This window comes from Oenanthe melanoleuca, chromosome 11 (assembly GCF_029582105.1).
Source record: "Oenanthe melanoleuca isolate GR-GAL-2019-014 chromosome 11, OMel1.0, whole genome shotgun sequence".
NCBI classification, from domain to species: Eukaryota; Metazoa; Chordata; class Aves; order Passeriformes; family Muscicapidae; genus Oenanthe; species Oenanthe melanoleuca.
The window spans coordinates 18623014-18641193 of record NC_079345.1 but is presented as its reverse complement, the minus strand read 5'-3'; the positions used below and the strand labels follow the sequence as shown (position 1 = coordinate 18641193).

At 40.5% G+C, this 18180-nt stretch overlaps 1 protein-coding gene across 1 annotated transcript; it reads left to right on the top strand.

Moving 5' to 3' along the window:
• The first annotated feature begins 464 nt into the window (after positions 1–464).
• On the top strand, positions 465–17827 carry UBA2 (ubiquitin like modifier activating enzyme 2). Its single transcript, XM_056500716.1, has 17 exons — positions 465–674; positions 3901–3984; positions 4253–4323; positions 5455–5519; positions 5941–6041; positions 6187–6308; positions 6924–6991; positions 9189–9310; positions 10088–10187; positions 10721–10881; positions 11784–11877; positions 11971–12083; positions 12538–12693; positions 13241–13337; positions 13880–13985; positions 15427–15563; positions 16519–17827. Exons 1-17 carry the CDS (start codon positions 531–533, stop codon positions 16800–16802), a joined length of 2025 nt encoding a protein of 674 aa, XP_056356691.1. The 5' UTR covers positions 465–530; the 3' UTR covers positions 16803–17827.
• Positions 17828–18180: the final 353 nt, after the last annotated feature.

Here is an 18180-nt window from a genome sequence, read left to right as displayed (position 1 = left end):
AAGGAAGAATTGTAGCTTACCATGTCAACTTCTGGAGGCAAGTTATTTAGCTGAAGTCATAAATATAAAAAATAAGAATGCATTAGAAATAAATATATTAAAAATATCATAGAACATGCAGAGTTGGAGGGAACCTATCAGGATCGAGTCCTGGCCCTGCTCAGGATGCCCCACGAATCCCACCACATGCTTGGGAGCATTGTCTAAATGCTTCTTGAGCTCTTTTTATAATAATATAATACATAAAAATCTTAAACATATAAACATATTAAATACGTATATTTGAACTATAAATATATTAAAAATTAATACAACAAATAAAAAGTCAGTTGCAGCAGGACTGCGGCCCTGGGGTTCCCTGGCGGCAGCGGGCTCGGACTCGAACCCGCGGCCCTCCGGCCCCGCCCCGCCGCGCTTTTCCCGGGCAGCCCGCGGTCCTCCGGGCCGGCAGGGGGCGCTGCGCGCGCGGGGGCGGCGCTCTGTCCCGGCGGGCCCGTGAGGAGGCGCGCGGAGCCGCCGCCGTGTCCGTCATGGCGGCGGCGCTGTCGGGGCCGCTGAGCCCCGAGCTGGCCCAGGCCGTGTCCCAGGCGCGGGTCCTGGTGGTGGGGGCCGGCGGCATCGGCTGCGAGCTGCTCAAGAACCTGGTGCTCACCGGCTTCAGCAGCATTTACGTGGTGCGGGTCGATGGCGGGGCGGGGGCTGGCGCGTTCCGGGCTGGCGGGCGGGGGGAGGCCGAGCCCGGGCCGCGGGTGCCGCTCGGCGGGCGCGGTGTGGCGGTGTCGCGGCGTGGCGGGGCCGCTCCGCCGCCGCGCTGCGGGCGCGGTTTCAGAGCGGCCCGGGCCGCCCCCGCCGCGGGCCCGCCGGGCCGGGCCGGGCCGGGCCGCCACAAAGGGGCCGCGGCCTGCGCGCCATCGCCGCCCCCTCTGCCCGGGCTCCTCCTTCCCCCGCCTGCCTGCCCAGGCCGCGGATGAAACCGTGCCGTGCCGTGCCGGCTTGCGGCGATATCTTGAAAATCTTTAGTGTTGCCGAGTGCCGCCTTTGGCGGTGCTGGGGGTGATGGTCCGGTGATGGATTGCGGCGAGAAACCCCCGGGAGAGATGAACTCTGCTTTCGGATCCCGGGCTGTAAACCCGTCAGTGCTGGCGCTTCCCGCCGGCTCGTGCTTTCACTTTTGCTTCCAGATATTAATCTGTGAATGCGTTCAGGAAGGGCAGGTGTGAGAGGGTAGTAATGAAGAAGAGAGGGAAATACTGTTGGTGAAACTGTGATTGCCTGGTGTCCAGACCTTTATTGATTTCTTATTGTAGTAAAGAAGAGCATAGGGTTTAAAATCCCGCTAGAGCATAGATCTGTCCTTCAATACCTTTTTACTAACTTGCCCAGGAGTCACATCTGAGAGTTTTGTGTGACAGGTTGTGAGGAGTTTGGGTTTGCAGTCAGACTTGTTCAGCAGAGCAGCTCTTATCTGAAACCGTATCAGCTTCTGGAAGAAAACAGTCACTTGTTTGCCTTGTTATTCTTACAGCTTGGGCTTTCCTGCTGGAATGCTTTTTAAACTCGTAGAGTTTAATTCCAAATTTCCCTTTTGGTTTGAGAGCCTATCCAATTTGAACATTGCCAGGGAATATAAGTAGGGAAGGGATAATCAATAACTGCAGAGAAGTGGAAGCATTTTCTGCACTGTTCTCCTCTTTTTCCACCTCCCCACTCTGCTGTGTCAGTTATGTGCTCCTGCAGTCCATTATAACACACCTTAAAGCTCCTGATTTTCCAGTTAGTCATTAGACATAAATCTCATCAGGGTGTGCTTGTTATAGTTTGGGGGTTGGTATTGCCTTTCAGGGCTGGCTTGGTGGGACTCCATTATCTTAAATACGTGTTGGATCAGGGCTGTCTTCCTTCTTATGACAGTACCACTGGCAGTGTTTCATGTAAGACATAATGTTTTGATAATGTAGGGAACAGGTGGGTATAAGACAAGGTGAGAGCAAAAGAAGAAGTATAGTGTGTTGAAAGGCATGCCCTTGTGCTATGAATGAAGAGCAAAATTATGTTTTTTCAGGATCCAGGTCGGAATTAAGAACATGAGTAAGTGTTGTTAAGTTATCATGTCTTTTCTTCCAGGTTACCAAAATGGAAACAGTGTAGCTGTCTTATAAGTGAGCTGTTAAATTCTCATCGTTCCTAGCTAGACTGAAGCTTCTGTTGAGGTCTGATGTTCTCAAGTTTTCTTTCTGGAGAGATCCCTTTGCTCCCTTTAATGCTGTAATTCTTGTTCTCACTAGGAGCTGATGTTGCTTGTCATCCTCTCCAGTTGAAATATTCAAAGCTTTTTGGGTAGTGAAGGTTTTAACAGAGTTTTGCACTTTACTGTTTTCCCCTGAAGTTCTTGGGCTTTCTGGCTTTGGACTAAGCAAGCTTTCAGTGTGTCTTTTGAGGAAGGAACTGAGGTAGAAATGTGAATTATGCAAATACCATTTTCATGAAAAGAGACAAGGCCACAAGTAGTTACTATGATACTATGTAGTACTGTGTAACAGTCTCAGATCTACAGTATATTTGTAAAACATAGTATCTTTTCTGCGTGCTCTGTATCTACAGGGGCTTTTATTTAAATAAAACTGTGGCTGTTGCAGTTTTTAGTATGTTAAAACTTAGTCCTTCAATTGAAAGTATTCCTTTCAGAAAAGAGGTGGATTAATCTTGGGGTTTGGATCTCTCATGCAGAGGATGTTCAGTGAGTTTGTGCTGAGCTTTTTTCATAATTCAGGTTTGTTTAATGAAGTCAGAAACCTGTGAGAGCACCCTGAGTAGGTCATGATTAAACTTCACACTGCACAGTCAGTCTGAGAGGGCTCTCTGGGTAGCTGAAGGTGTTGCTGTGCTGAATATGTCAACATTACCTGTGGGAATTTGGGAGAAATATCTCTGATGTTCAGAAAAACTCTCACTCTCCTCATTAAAAATGTTAAGGACAGGAAAAGACTTCTAAAAACAGTTGTTGATCAAAGAAACTTTAATTGCATGAGAAGTAGTGATAACAAAGCTAGGAATAAATGTCAAAGTTCTAGTTAAATCTTCTTAATTCTTGTGGGGGATAAAGATACTGGAATTTATGCTGTTCCTGTGTATATATTAATAAATAGAAACATAGCTGTTAGCAGTCATGTATCCTTTGTGCTCTGGGCTGTATGTTTTTAAACATTTTCATTGTGTGATCTCTTTTTTTGTAGGTAGACTTCATAATTTGTTAATGTGCACTTAGGCAGTGGTCCTGGGGACAGGCAGGAAAGGCTTTTGCCCTGCAGTGTGTGTGAGATGGCCGTGCAGCCCTTGATGTACTGATTCAAGTGCTCCAAGCCATGCTCTATGAAGTGGAAGGACCAGTTGGTTTGGAGCAGCCTTTGCTGGGCCTGGGGGAAGCACAGAGCCAGTGCTCTGGGTGGGTGGTGCAGGGAGAGGCTGGCTGGACCTGTCCTGATGGATTTCTGCATTTTCCCACCTGAGCTTGTGCTGTGCTCCAGAGGAGCTAAACTCTTTGTGCTGTGCTGTGCAAGCAGCACCATCAGTGCTGACTTTCTGCTCACTGCTGTGTGGATGTATCTCAGGAGTCACAAGCTTTTTCAGCAGATCTCTGCAGAAAGTTTGTTCTCATGTAGCCCTGCACTTTTGTCATGGTCCCCTGCCAGCACTCACTGATAACCTGTGGATTCTTGAAGATGATTAGGTGACCACTTGTGCCTCTTCAGTTGCTGTAGTGCAGATGTAACACCTGAATGGCCTGAGAAGGGCTCTGTAAAGTTTCTGCATTTTGGCCAATTGTCTTTTCTTCAAACTGTGTTAATGGTTTTGTTCCTTTTCTTCCTATGAAAGTGAAATGCCTCTCTTGTGTGTTTATAGATTGATTTGGATACTATTGATGTCAGCAATCTCAACAGACAGTTTCTGTTTCAGAAGAAACATGTTGGAAGATCAAAGTCACAGGTGAGGAAAAAGTTAAAGCTCATGCCTTATTACTCAGTATTATTTTATGGTAGTGTTAGAAACATGTCACAGTTTAGTTTCTGCTTGGGAAGAGGTAAGTGTTGGTTGGCTGATTGTGGCTGTCCACAGCATTTCATTATTAAAGTATTTAAATCTCTTAAGGTAGTCAACTTACTCAATACACAGCTGGTATCAAGTCTGTCTTTTAGAAGGAAGGAAGAAATAATAAGTGTTTCTTTTGTTTTCTTTTTTTTTGTTTTGTTTCTAGGTTGCCAAGGAAAGCGTGTTACAGTTTTGTCCAGAAGCTAATATTATAGCTTACCATGATAGCATCATGAAGTATGTTTGGTTTTAAGCTCTAATTACATGTTTGATTTGCAAGTACTGTGTTATTTAAATGCTACATTGGTGTACTTTAAGGTATTTTACAAAGCTTCCTCAATAAGGAGAAATTCCTGTAAATGTGAACTACCAGACACCTGAGTGGAAGTGTGACTTTTGCATGGGTTTTAAGTTCTGGTAGTAAGCTGTAGTCATTTGTTTGTGTCTGTTTTTCATTTTATTGGCAATATTTGCCATATGAATTTCTACTCTGTAAGGATGTCCTGATGTCTTGAGCAATAGTTAAATTAAAAGACATGTGAATGTTGAGTCTGTGATTAAAAAAATTAAGTCCTTTGTATGTGTATAGGTAACTAAGTGTCATTTATATATGCCCCAAGATGTTGAAATTTAGTCTTTATGATCTGCAACCAATGAGTAGAGTACAAAGTTATGTATGGTTCCATTAGCTATTCCCCATGTTTTAATTTATATTTGCCCCAATTTCTAGAAAATGGATATCTGTACCATGGAGGTTTGAGCTCTGATGTTGCTATTAGCCAGTGAAACATTGATTGACCACATCCTTCTCCTGCAACTGTTAATCCTGTTTCCTCTTTTCTCTCTTCTTCTCCACCTTCTTCCTTAAGTCAGAAGAATGCAATGTAAAGATAACTGAAGTGTCAGGGTTTAAGTACCATGCCATGTGTTGGCTCCTCAGGGTATGGCCACACAATCAAACCAATGGAGCTATCACAGCACAATGAACTATGCACAGTCTGATGAGCTGTGGTAATTACAGTGTGCATGTTTTAGCCACAGCTGATGGTTTTTAAGGTCAGTTACCACAGCTCAGCCAATTTACTCATTAGGTCAGAGTAGTTTAATCACTTTCCCTTGTCTGCCCATTTCATTGGTCAAATTAGTACTAATTGCAGTAGCTTCCTTCCAGCAGCATAAAATTCATGCTTTCACTCAGCTTTAAAGTGGGCAGAAGACAAATGGGGCAGTTAAAGGGTAGCTAAATTTATAAATGTATAGTATATGTAACTTATCACACAAACATGGGTTGCATGTGTAGTTTCTGTTGTGCAGTACTAACCAACAACCTGGACGTGCCATTTGAAATGTTGTTTTTGTTTTCTGTAGCCCTGACTATAACGTAGAGTTCTTCCGCCAGTTTACGTTGGTTATGAATGCTCTGGATAACAGAGGTGAAGTTTTCACTATGATTTTATATTACAGTTGTTTGTTCCTTGCTGCAGTGTCATTTGAATAACAATATCCTCCTAACACATCTGCAGTAGGACTAAGCCTCGTGTGCTTTGCTAAAAACTTGAAGGGGTGGTTAGTGCTTCTGCAGATGTTCTGAAAGAAAATGTGCACTGCTAGTTGCTGCTTCTGGGACCTGCTGGGTGCTGTGGGTACAGTGTAGGTTTAATCAGTGAATTTGCTGTGTTTATTAATGTCCATATGTCTTGGGAGAATGGGAAACTGGGAAATGGTGTAGTGCTCTATAGAAAAATGAGGTATAGTAAAGATAAGTGCATAGGATGCTAGTTTGGATTTGGAGAAGTAAAACTTCTTTTTTCTTAACTATTCAATTTTTTTCTTTGAAACCCTCTTGCTTTGCAGCTGCCCGTAACCATGTGAACAGGATGTGTCTGGCTGCTGATATTCCTCTTATAGAGAGTGGAACTGCAGGCTACCTTGGACAAGTAACTGTTATCAAAAAGGTTAGGTGGGGTGTCACTCTTGTCATTGGCTATTTTGGACAACAGGGAGTGGGTGTTTGGAGATAGAGTTACAGTTCATCTGTTAATAGCCCAAACTATCAGTAGCCTTCTTGGAGTGACAAGTAAATACTTCATTTTTCACCAGGGAGTGACAGAATGCTATGAATGTCAGCCTAAACCAACTCAGAAAACATTCCCAGGCTGCACAATCCGAAATACGCCCTCGGAGCCTATCCATTGCATTGTGTGGGCCAAGTATTTGTTCAAGTAAGTGACTTTAAAAAAAATAGGTATATTCTTCTGTTTCTAAACCTACAGAGAAAGAAATAAAATTGACACACTTTTCTAATTTATTATAATAAATTTTAAATTGATTTAGATGGATTATGGTGAAAACCTCTACTTACTTGACCTGGGTTCTGGGATGGTTATTAGTTGATCAGTATTAGGCCTTGCTCTAATAGCAAGTGTACTTTGGCACAGCAGTGTGGGTTGAGATTGCTTTATTCTTCATCTTTGTATGAAGTAAGCACACTTTTCATTTTAATACATGTTATAACGAGTGTAAAGTTTGTTGGAATCTTGGATATCCCAGAGGTTCTAAAAATGCATTTAGTACTGCAGTGTAAATATTAGGCTGAATATTGGGTGAGCTTCTGAGTGAGTTATACAGAAAACTGTTTTGTTGAATTCATTTTTGTATTGGGCATTTTGTGTTGTCCATGTTAAGTCCACATGTGCTGAATCACAGCAGTTTAAATAAAAAGCAATGTATCAAGTGGCAATCTGTCTGAAAGCATGGAATCCTAGAATGAATATATATCCATGTCTTTAACCAGATATGCTGAAATTCTAGTCTTGTTGTTCTTAATTGTTATATAGCCAGTTGTTTGGAGAAGAAGATGCTGATCAAGAAGTCTCACCTGACAGAGCTGATCCTGAAGCTGCCTGTGAGTGTGATATAAGCTGGTGGCTTACGCTGCTACTGAAATGTTCCTTTTCAGAGATTATGACTCCTTTCTGTGCATTTCATGAGGTTAGAGAGCTCAGCTCAGTTTTATTTAAAGAAGATTCTGCTTCTGGCCTCTGGGAGGCTTGTATTTTGAACAGGATACTGAGTGGTATTTGTAGTCACTCTGCATTTCCCACTGCTGGCTGAGGGTTTGCAAGGAACTTCAGGCTCTTCTAGCTTGCAACACTTGAGCATTGATCTACATATTGATCTACATGCCCATTTTGAGTGATATTTTTATAGCTATTCAGTATTTTTCTGTAAGGACAGTAATCATAGTTACTATGAGGTGAATAAGCATCATTGTTGGTTGCTTCTTTTGGATCCTTTGATAGATGAATGGACTTGGGAGCGGGAGCTTAGAGTATCCTCCGACTCTTCAAATTCTTTGAACATCAGATAGTAATTACTGGACAGGTTGTTCCTACAGGAGGTGCAGAATGAAATAGGTGAGTCTTTAAAAGTGGCAATATAAAGTCCATATAAATATAAAACAATGGCTGCTGAAGTAGTTGAGAGATAGCAAATGCAATGCCACTTATTTAAGTGAAGGCAGCAGGGCAGGTACAGGAGTGCTGAGCTGGAGTCTGGTGCCTGCAGTGACAGACTGCTCACAGTCAGGGTGCTGTGTCACACAGAGATGCCAGTGGCCAGCTTTGACCCCAGCTCACAGCTCAGCCCTCTCTCACTGCCCTGCCCAGAGCAGGGAGAACTACACAGAAAGTGAACCTCAGAGGCTGGGAAAGAACAGCTAATAATGGAGACAAATAAGTAATATTATTGATAATAATTGGAATAAAGAGAGGGGGAGTAAAACTCAAGACAAACAAGTGACGCAGTTGCTGACTGCCCTCTGTCCAGTGGATGCTCAGCCAGTCCCCAGGCAGAGATCAGCCCCTCCCAGCCAACTCCCCCAGTTTATGTGCTGAGCAGGATGTTCTGAGGTCTGGAATATTCCTGTGGCTAGTTCAGGTCAGCTGTGCTGGCTCTGCTCCCTCCCAGCTCCTTGTGCTTCTGCTTACTGGCAGAGCACAGGAAACTGAAAAGTCCTTGACTTGGAGTAACCTCTTGGCAACAGCAAAAACATCAGTGTGTTACCAGCATTATTCTGGTGCACCAGACCACCTACTAGAAATAAAATTAACTCTCTCCCAGCCCAAACCAGGACATCCAGCGAAGAGTCAATGCAATATTTATAAAGGGAAGTCGTGCCCAGCACAGCTCTGTGGGTCTGTGGAAGCAATCAGCAAGCCTGTGCAGATGTGTCTGGTTTAGGCTGTTCTGAACGTGCTGGGGGCAGATCTAAAAACTGGTGAGGGGAACCTGAGGGACATAAGCAGCCAAAGGGGACAAAAAAGGCTGAAGATCCTGAAGTGGTTAAACTACTTGAATGATAGAGATAAATGGTGATTAGAGGAGTCTCAGATGGGAGATGTGTCCTCTTCAGTGCTGATGATTAGGCAAAGTCACCCAGAATAAAAAAGGACTCACTGAAAAAAGTAGTGGATAGCTTTACAATACAAAATGACTGGGCAATGATACATGAGACAGATAAATATGAAATAATGCAAATGATGCATTGGTGAAAGGGGGAAAACATTCACAAATTTACACATAAAGTAATGGTCTCTGAGTTGATTTTTCTCATTCAGTCAAGACATTAATAACAGAGAGTTCTATGCAACATCAACCTGATTATTAGAAATCGTGACAGCAATTGTTGGATGTGTCTGGGAAAGAAAGAAAATTGTTCTCATCTTTATAGAGTTTTCTTTTTTATTTGTATAAAAAGAACCAGAGATAGGAAATTGATTTTTTTTTTTTTGTTTATTTGTTTTGAAATCCCAACAAAAGTAAGATCCTTTAGCCAGAAAAGATACTGCTAAAAAGGGGTGGTAAGACAGTTCTGAAGTAGCAACATTATGTGGAGAAAATTAGTGGGAAACAGTAGTTTCTGCCAATAAAGGAGTTGTGTGTTATCAAGTTAAATTAGTGAGTTGCAGTTGCAGAGGCAAAGAGGAACAGGCACACTGTGCCCAATTCAGCCGTTTTATGCTCCCTGTTATTGACTCTGGGGATAATATCTGGATGGGATTTTTTTTTTTTTTTAATATTGGTTATCACTTTTTTAATAGGGGAGCCAGCAGAAGCAGAAGCCAGAGCACTAGCATCCAATGAAGATGGTGAGATTAAACGTGTTTCAACTAAGGAGTGGGCTAAATCCACTGGCTATGATCCAGTTAAACTTTTTACTAAGGTATATTCTTTACTCCAAATAAGTATCTTTATTGAAATGTGTGAGGTTCTGTAAAGTTAAATCAAATCCCAGTTTGGACATGTAATGCAAGTCATCAATTGTGTGATCCTGTTGTGACATCCACCAGTGTTGCTATTGTGTTGGTCTCTTGCCACGTTTGCATCTTTTACAGGATTCCATCTGCACCAGTAGAGGTGGCTGCAGCAGCCTGACCACTGTGCAGACAAAACTCCATTGCAATTACTTTTAATGGGAAAGGGTCTGTTTGACCTCTGGAATTGCACTGGACATAATCAGAACCAATCTGAGGACCTAAAAGCTATCAGTCATCTGTGTTTTATCAGGCTCTGTAAGAAAAAACAAACCAGTTAGGAGTCTTTGTTCTGTATAGTTACTGAAAGTGGATAAATAGAGGAAATGAGCTTGAATGTAATGTTCATAGGTAGCAATAACTTTTCTTTGGAAATTCATTGGCGTGTTCATTCACTTGGCTCAGAGAGGGCATACAAAGAACTGTAGGGATGGCTTCAGTAGACAGGTAAAACCACTGTTTGAACTACTGTTTCTTGATTTTTTCACTTCTCCCCAGATTAATCAGAGCTGTGTCTGCTGCTCTATGCAATGAGTGTTAAAGAGTGGGGAATAAGAGTTTAGAATCTTTTTATGTAGTTAAAATACTGTCAAGGAGAAAATCAAAACCTCATCCATGTAATGCTGATTTTTCAGTTTTGGTTTTTTTTTCCCTTTCAGTTTAATTTTTTTTTTCATATTTCCTAGCTTTTCAAAGATGACATTAGATATCTGCTGACAATGGATAAGCTGTGGAGGAAAAGAAAGCCTCCAGTGCCACTGGACTGGGCTGAGGTACAAAAGCAAGGTAACTGTCCCTCCTCCTGTATATTTTGTATAGTTGTACCTGCTGTTTATGAATGCATATCTGTGTTATGTACATTTTTTACTGCTGCAGTTGAGTTCTGATAATGACCAGTGTTAATTCTTTACACTTCCTGAAGATTTCAAAATTTTCTCTGTATAGACAATGTTTTTCTAAGACTGTTTTAGCAGTTGTTGTTTTAGATGCTCAGTATTGGCTGTAGAGAATACACATTTAATAAAATTATGTTAGCTTATTCTAGGACACCTTACCATAAACACTTCTCATAGATTTATTTCTGAAAGTTGTTTGGTTGAAAATTTATATTTGCTGTAATTTGTGTGTGTTTAGGTGAGTGATATCATAGTTATAGTTGCAGTTTTAAATGCAGATTTGTTGTAAATTTTTTGGGCTACTCTAGGTTAAGGATATTGTTTTTCAATTTAGAAAATGCTGAAATTGGAAAGTTATTTGGGAGAACTTCTGTGGAACTTATAAATATTCCTGATGTTATTTTTTTCTCTTTTTTCCCGAAGAGCAAAACATGTCTGACCAGCAGAATGAGAGCTCTGCCTTGTTGAAGGATCAGCAGGTTCTCAATGTGAGGAGCTATGCAGATCTGTTTTCAAAGAGTGTTAAAACCCTGAGCCTTCACCTGGCTGAGAAGGCTGATGGAGAAGCACTTATATGGGATAAGGTTAGTTTGCCATGTATAAACTCTACATCAGTAATACAAATATTAGTTGGGCTCATTCAGGTTCCTTCCAAAACATACTGCTTAGAACAAAACTATCTGGCACCTTATGGAAACACTTTCCATATGTAAACAAAGATATTCTTTAAACACTATATTGTATAACTCACTAAAGGTAAGAATTAACTGCTGTGGTGTGAAATAACTTAATTCATCAAATTTTCCAGCTCATAAAAGCATAAATTCAAAAGTATTTGTCATATTTTGATTTTTAAAAAAATTTAAATAATTCAACTTCATTTTTCCCGTCTTATCTGTCTCCAAAACATGTTCTTAGCGAGATGTCAGTAGCTGGGGCTTTACTGAGGCTATGAGCAATCAGCTGATGATGGGTGTGCTGTACAAGTTCTGTTGAAGAAGACAAGAATATTCTCTTTTATCACCACACACAGTATCACTTCCAGTCAGTTATCATTTGGCATAAGAAAAAAGTAGTCTGTAATGAAGAGGGTGGGGCAAAATATTAAAATATTACTATGACCAATAGTACAAATACTTCTCTCTGAAACACCCAGTGTTTGAAACTGATTCAGAGTTAAAATTAAATGTGAAAATGTTTGATACAGGGTACAGACTTAGGATTTAAACATTTTTATAACGTACAAGGTGTTTTAATAGTACAAATATGCTACTTGTTTACATGTACATGTTTAGAAAGTGTAGTTAGTATTAAAAGAGCTACTGCTCTGAGTACACCATCTGAAAGGGGAAGTGTATTGACTTGGAAATTTATACAGAATTTTTTTTTTAATTCTGGTTTTTAAGGTTTTAGGAACCATTTGCTGCAAACTCTTTCCAATGAGTAATCTGATTTTTAAATGCTTTTTGTATCAACTTCTTTTTAGGATGACCCTTCTGCCATGGATTTTGTCACTTCTGCTGCAAACCTCAGGATGCATGTTTTTGGAATGAATATGAAGAGTAGATTTGATATCAAGTGTAAGGATAAAATGTAGCATTGTTTTATTTAAATTATAATCTTCTTGTTTTCTTTTGCTGTTAAAAATCTGCATACTCTTGTTTGTTTTGCAGCAATGGCAGGAAATATTATCCCAGCTATAGCTACTACCAATGCAGTGATAGCTGGGCTGATAGTGCTGGAGGGTTTGAAGATTTTATCTGGGAAAATAGATCAGTGTAGAACGGTAAGTGGGAATAAAATGCTTCTGCTTTCTTGCTATTTATTATTTGTTTAAAAGTTACATTTAACATTTGTTCACTATTGTGTAGTTTTACTATCTCTTGTCACTTCAGTAGATTCTGAATGTGCTGGGAACTTTCAGTCACAATGAAAAGAGAAGTGCAGGTCTTAAGGATCAGTAAATTGCTATGACTTAATAAAAATTTGCTGCTGGACGGGAGAGAGAAGCAGGCTGCTGTTGCTTGCAGTGTGGTTGTTTGGTGCTAGAGCTGTTGGCAGGAGCTGCTCAGTCAGCACAGGCTGGGCTGGTTGTGTGAGACTCCTGCTCAGCAGGCACAGCAGGGAGGAGTAGGGAACAGGACAGCCTGTGAGACCAGGACAAGAAATCTGCAGGAAAACAGGCTTTAGATGTGCTGGTAATTACAGAATAACCTGATTTCTTCTTGTCTGTCCTCAAGATTTTTCTGAACAAGCAGCCAAATCCCAGGAAGAAGCTATTGGTTCCTTGTGCTTTGGATCCACCAAATCCCAATTGTTATGTGTGTGCAAGTAAGCCAGAAGTGACTGTGAAACTTAACACACACAAAGTTACCGTTTTGACACTCCAGGATAAGGTAAATCTTGAGCTACAGTTACAGCTTTCATTTCTATTCTAATACTGTAGATTATTAAAATAAGGTATTTGCTCAGTGTATTGTGACCAAGCACCTCCTGTTTATATTTACTCCACATTTCTCTCAAATACAAGAGGAACTGATTAGCCAATATGCTTCTTGCCATGTGTGTTGTGTGCCTTGTGAAAGAATGTTTGCATTTTGTAATTCTGGCAGTTTTAAAGTCTATTCATATCTGAGAGCAAAAGACAAAATTTGCATTTCAGTTGAAAGTTCAGTAGCTACATTACAGTTGTGGTCACAAATGGTTTGTAATTCTGTCATTTTATGAAGTATTCTAAAAAACTTCCTAGCATATATGAACCTGTAAGTATCAGACATCAAAAATGTAATAATTTTGTTCGTGGAGGTGAACAAAAAAGTATAGGCTTTCAGTAGATGCCTGAAAATGAGCCATAATAAAATCAACATAATTCAGTGTTGGTTTTTTTTAGTAAATCTTTTTAAGTCAGATTTTGAATATATTTTAATATATTTATCTTTTCAGATACTGAAAGAAAAATTCGCTATGGTAGCACCAGATGTACAAATAGAAGATGGAAAGGGAACTATCCTGATCTCTTCAGAAGAAGGTGAAACAGAAGGTATGTATGCTCCTGAGGGTTTGGGATAAGAGTATATAAACCCTTGGAAGAGACTCTACAGAGTAGGTGTATAGCAGATGTTGCAGTTTGAAGAGAGCTGGGTTTGCAAGGTTTTTAAGTGGCTTGAGAATAGCCAGGGGTATTGTGTGCAAGCTGCATGTGCAGCTCAGCTTTCCTGCACTAAGCACTGCTCAGCTGGCACCTCAGGATTCCTTTCAGGAACAGGTATCTGCCTGCAAGCCCCCTGCATTTGCTGGCTCATAGGTGGTGCTTTGTTCATGATGCCAGAAACTATCTCCAAAATGTTCCCAAATGCAGTGATTGTAAGTGCTTGAACATGATGGCATGAGGAGTAAATAAATCAAACATAAGTAGCTTTAACTCCTAATAGGCTTAAATGTATTAGTTATATTTCAATTAAAAACTGACGTGTCAATCTTATGTTCCTGCATAAAAATTCTGGACTAGTCCATATTTATCCAAGTGTAAGGATTATTCTATAAATAGCTCCATACACTGCAGGTTTTTTATTGTTTTTGCAGCAAATAACCACAGGAAATTATCAGACTTTGGAATTCGAAATGGCACTCGGCTACAAGCAGATGATTTCCTCCAGGACTATACTCTGTTAATCAATGTGCTTCACAGGTAAGGATTCTGAAGTAAGGATCTTCTGTGTATATACATAGAACAGTTCCACAGGGATTTTTCACTCACAATTTATAAATACATGAATTAAGTTCAAAGATTAGGCTGTGGAAAGGAAATGTAGAGGTAAAAGAGGAATGGTTATTTTTTATGAAATTATAGTTTAAGGGTTTTTGTTAGGTTTTGTGTCTTTTTTGTTGTAGTCTTGTTTTGTTGTGGTTTTGTTTTTTACAGCAATAACTGAAAGGGGTTTATTTCAGTAATTTGTTGTTACACAACGTAAGAACACATTGCAAAAACAAATTAACTTTTGGGGCAACCAATAAGCAAGAAACTGGCATTTAAAAAAACCCCTAAAATTTAGAAAGGCAAAAAAACCCCAGCCTACTAGGATAATACATCCTCTGCTTAAATGCCTGTGCTCAGAAGTCCCTCTGAACTAGCTGGGGTGTGTATTTAACCCTGAGTAATAATAGACATACACAGAAACTCACACTGCACATTCAGTAGGAGTAAGGCTGTGCTGCTAAGGAAGAAAGGTAAGCTCAGGCTATGGTTTTTCTGATTCCTAAGAATTTGGCTTTCATAGCTCTGGGTGGAATAGTGTTTAGGAACAGACAAAGTGTGGACACTGCTGAAGGCCTAGGCACATTTCAGCCAGGCCTTTTTCTCAGGTTCTGAGTCTTATTAGAATAATTACTTAGTGGTGGATTTTTCACTGTTTGATAAGTCTGGTGGTATGGTGATGGGTTTTGCTATTGTATTAGTTTTATTGGTTTTACAGGGAAAAAGTACCAGGTGTGAAAATTTCCCTGGGCACTTCAGGTGTCCACAGATCTCCTGAGTGGTGTTCTTTGTAAGGGCCCTGTGGAGGATTACAAACACTTCTCTTTCTTTTCTTTTTTTAAATTAAAAGAGGGAATTGTGGACACTGCTGAAAGCCTAGGCACATTTCAGCCAGGCCTTTTTCTCAGGCTGTGAAACTTTCTCAGCTCCAGACAGGATTTTTCCCAGGCTAGAGACTTTTTCTGTAAACACAAGAGAAAGAATCATAACAGAGATAAACACCTGCTGGATCCATGGGAAAGCCAGGGAGAAGAGGTGTCTCATTCTCTGACCTATGATCTGTCTGTATTTTGTTTTTCACAAAGTACCTTATTTAAAGCCATGGCTTCCCTCAATAAATTGCTCTTTCTTGCTCTTTCTTGCACCAAGCAAGAGAGTGACTTGTTGCTGTTTTTTCTCACAGCTCCATAACCTTTCTTACAGCAACAACAAAGCCTAAATTATAAAAGAGGACTGAACAAATTTTCCTCTTTTTCAGTGTGTTTTTTCATTTTGTCACAGTTGCAGGGTACTCTACTACTTGAATGGGTCTTTTTGTGTAAAAGACAGAATTTTATTTTCTGGCTATTTAAAAGCATGTGTGTTTTTTCTGCAGTGAAGACCTAGAAAAAGATGTAGAGTTTGAAGTTGTTGGTGATACCCCTGAAAGAATTGGCCCTAAACCATCAGAACCAGCATCCAAGAACATTAGCAATGGTAGTGATGATGGAGCACAACCTTCAACATCAACAGGTAATCAACAGTCATCAATATTAAACAAAACAGCCTTTCACTAGTGCAGTCCAATTGAAGTTGTCTTCAGCTTTGTGATTTACTTCACCAATGCAAAGTAAAAGGTATTTAAATTGCCTCTGTATTTAACTAATACTAAATAGAAAAATTCATTTACAATTTTTACAAAGGGCACAAAAGTTTATAGTACATACACTTTGAAATTGTGTTCTTTACCTGGCGTTCCTTTGCCTGTAAAATATGTGCACAGATTTAAGACACTAAATATGGAGTCCCTTTCCCTTGTGTTTGAGGGAAAACTAAATCTTAAGAGTATTGCTAAAATTTCCTTCAAATTGTATTAAAAATTGCATAATTAAGCATAATTAGTAACTTTTTACAGTGAATTTGTGTTTAAAACCAAACAAAATCCACGAGATGTCTTGAAAGTTCCCATTTGGTTCTCTCTTCCCTTCTTCATACTATCCATCGTTATCCTTTAGCTCTGTAAGTCTGCCCACCCTTCCACTTCTCCCTCTCTGAGGCTTCTCTCTCCTGGAACGTGGCCTCTCCTGGGGTTGTTCTGAGTGCAGTAGGGAAAGGAGAGGCTGCTCTACACTTGGTGTATGCAAAACCTCTTTTCCCAACGACAGCTGCAGACAGCAGCAATTCTTCTGCTTTGTAGGTGCAAAGAAAGTCCTGCTAAGTAACACATTTCCCATATTTTTGGCTTATTGCAGTATTTTCCACACCTGTGGTGAAGAAGGAATGCCAGTGTGAAAACTGTATTTTATAGTAATTTCAGGGACATTGAAGATACTCTTGCAGTTGCATGGCAAAGCATGTTGATAAAGAATGCTCCAGTTTTTTGTGTATGAAAACATATGGTTTGAAAACAAAGACAGTCTGCTGTCTCTCGTGGTTTGAGAGCAGACTGTCTTTGCAGGATCCAGTTGAACCCAAACGTGTTTTGCAGCTCCAGAGCAGGATGACGTGGTGATTGTTGACTCTGAGGACGAGGGTACTTCCAGCAACGCTGACGATGTGGAGAGCAAGAGCCGCAAGAGGAAGCTGGAGAAGGGCTGCGAGTGCGTGGGGGCCAAGAGATCCCGCGCCGAGCAGGAGCAGGACGACCTCATGATCGTGGAGTCTGAGGATGAGGGGGCTGCCAGCAGCCTTGGGGAGGAGGAGAGCAGGAGCCACAAGAGGAAACTGGAGGAGAAAGGATGCGAGTGCGTCGGGGCGAAGAGCGTGTGCTGAGCTAAGAGCAAGATGGGGGAACCTCCAAAATCACCAAGTGATTCACATGTCAACTGTAACAGCAAATTGTGGTGGGATGTGAAAAATGTCCAGAACTAGACTAACTCTAAGGCCTTGGTTCCAAGTGGATACCAAATCGCTGGCTTAAATAATCTGTGTCTGTTTCTCTTGATGATAAAGCTCTCGTATCAATAGACTTCCAGAAGTTTTTCCTGTATTCCATATATTAAATGTAGTAGAAACATAGTCTGTGAATACCTACAGATAAGTATTTACCTAAACAGTCATGAAAACAGCATGATATTTTTGTGTAAATACCTTTTAGGTATCATCCAACAGGACAAAAAACCCCTACTTTTGTTCAGTGAAAGGGCCATCATCAGATGCCCACATTTTAAGCAACTATATTTTTTATTTTTGAGTGATTACTTTTGAAGTTTCCCAGCAGTGGCCTGCCTGCACATGTGCTTATCCCTTTCTGAGGCTATGTTGCAAGTGTGACTGCTCCACCTGCAGCATTCACAGAAACACAGATGCTTGAAGAATAACATTTTTGGCCTAGTCCTAAACATTTTTCACACCCTGAACAAGTAAAGAAGAAAATCCAACAAAGCAAATTAGTGCCGTGTTCTAACAGTGTTCTTAAACATCAGCTGGCACTATGTACATTACTGTAAAACTGTTAATTTACTCCAGTTTTTCAGCTCGTACTGCCTGGTATGTCAATGTAAGAAGCAAATTTTTGTGTATTGTTACAGTTTCAGGTTATTTATATTTGATGTTTTGTAAACTCAGATACTACTATACTGTACATCTGATGGACCAAATAAATAACATCTGAAATACTTGCTATATTTGCTTGCACAGTCCAAGATTATGCTGACTTATGGGATTTTACAATGTATAGCCTTCAAAAATTACTGTATTATTTCCATTTTTCTAAACATAACCTAGTAGTACAGAACTTAAGCTTCACTTGTTTGAGGTGAAAGGGGAATTTTTTTAATAAAACTTTTGTGAATGTTTTTTTCTTGGACAATCAATTCTTGGGCTCTTCAGCTGCAGCAGTTGCATCACCACACATGCTTTCACCACCTCATGCCTTCAGAAGGAAGAAAGCTCTGATTTTTATACATGACACTTTGTGTGTAGGACAAAAGTGTAATGTTTAGAATCACTGTCTTAAATCCTACTGCATTTGTGTTGGTAACTGTCAAAACTGTCACTGTTGGTTCTCACAATGCATTAATTGGCCATTTCTGTCACTGTACCAAAATAATCTCCCACTTTGTGCCAGGGATCCAAAACTGCTCCCATTCATAGGTGAGTGTGCAGTGAGCCTCACAGAGCACAGCAGTTGAGCAGCAAGATTCGTCTG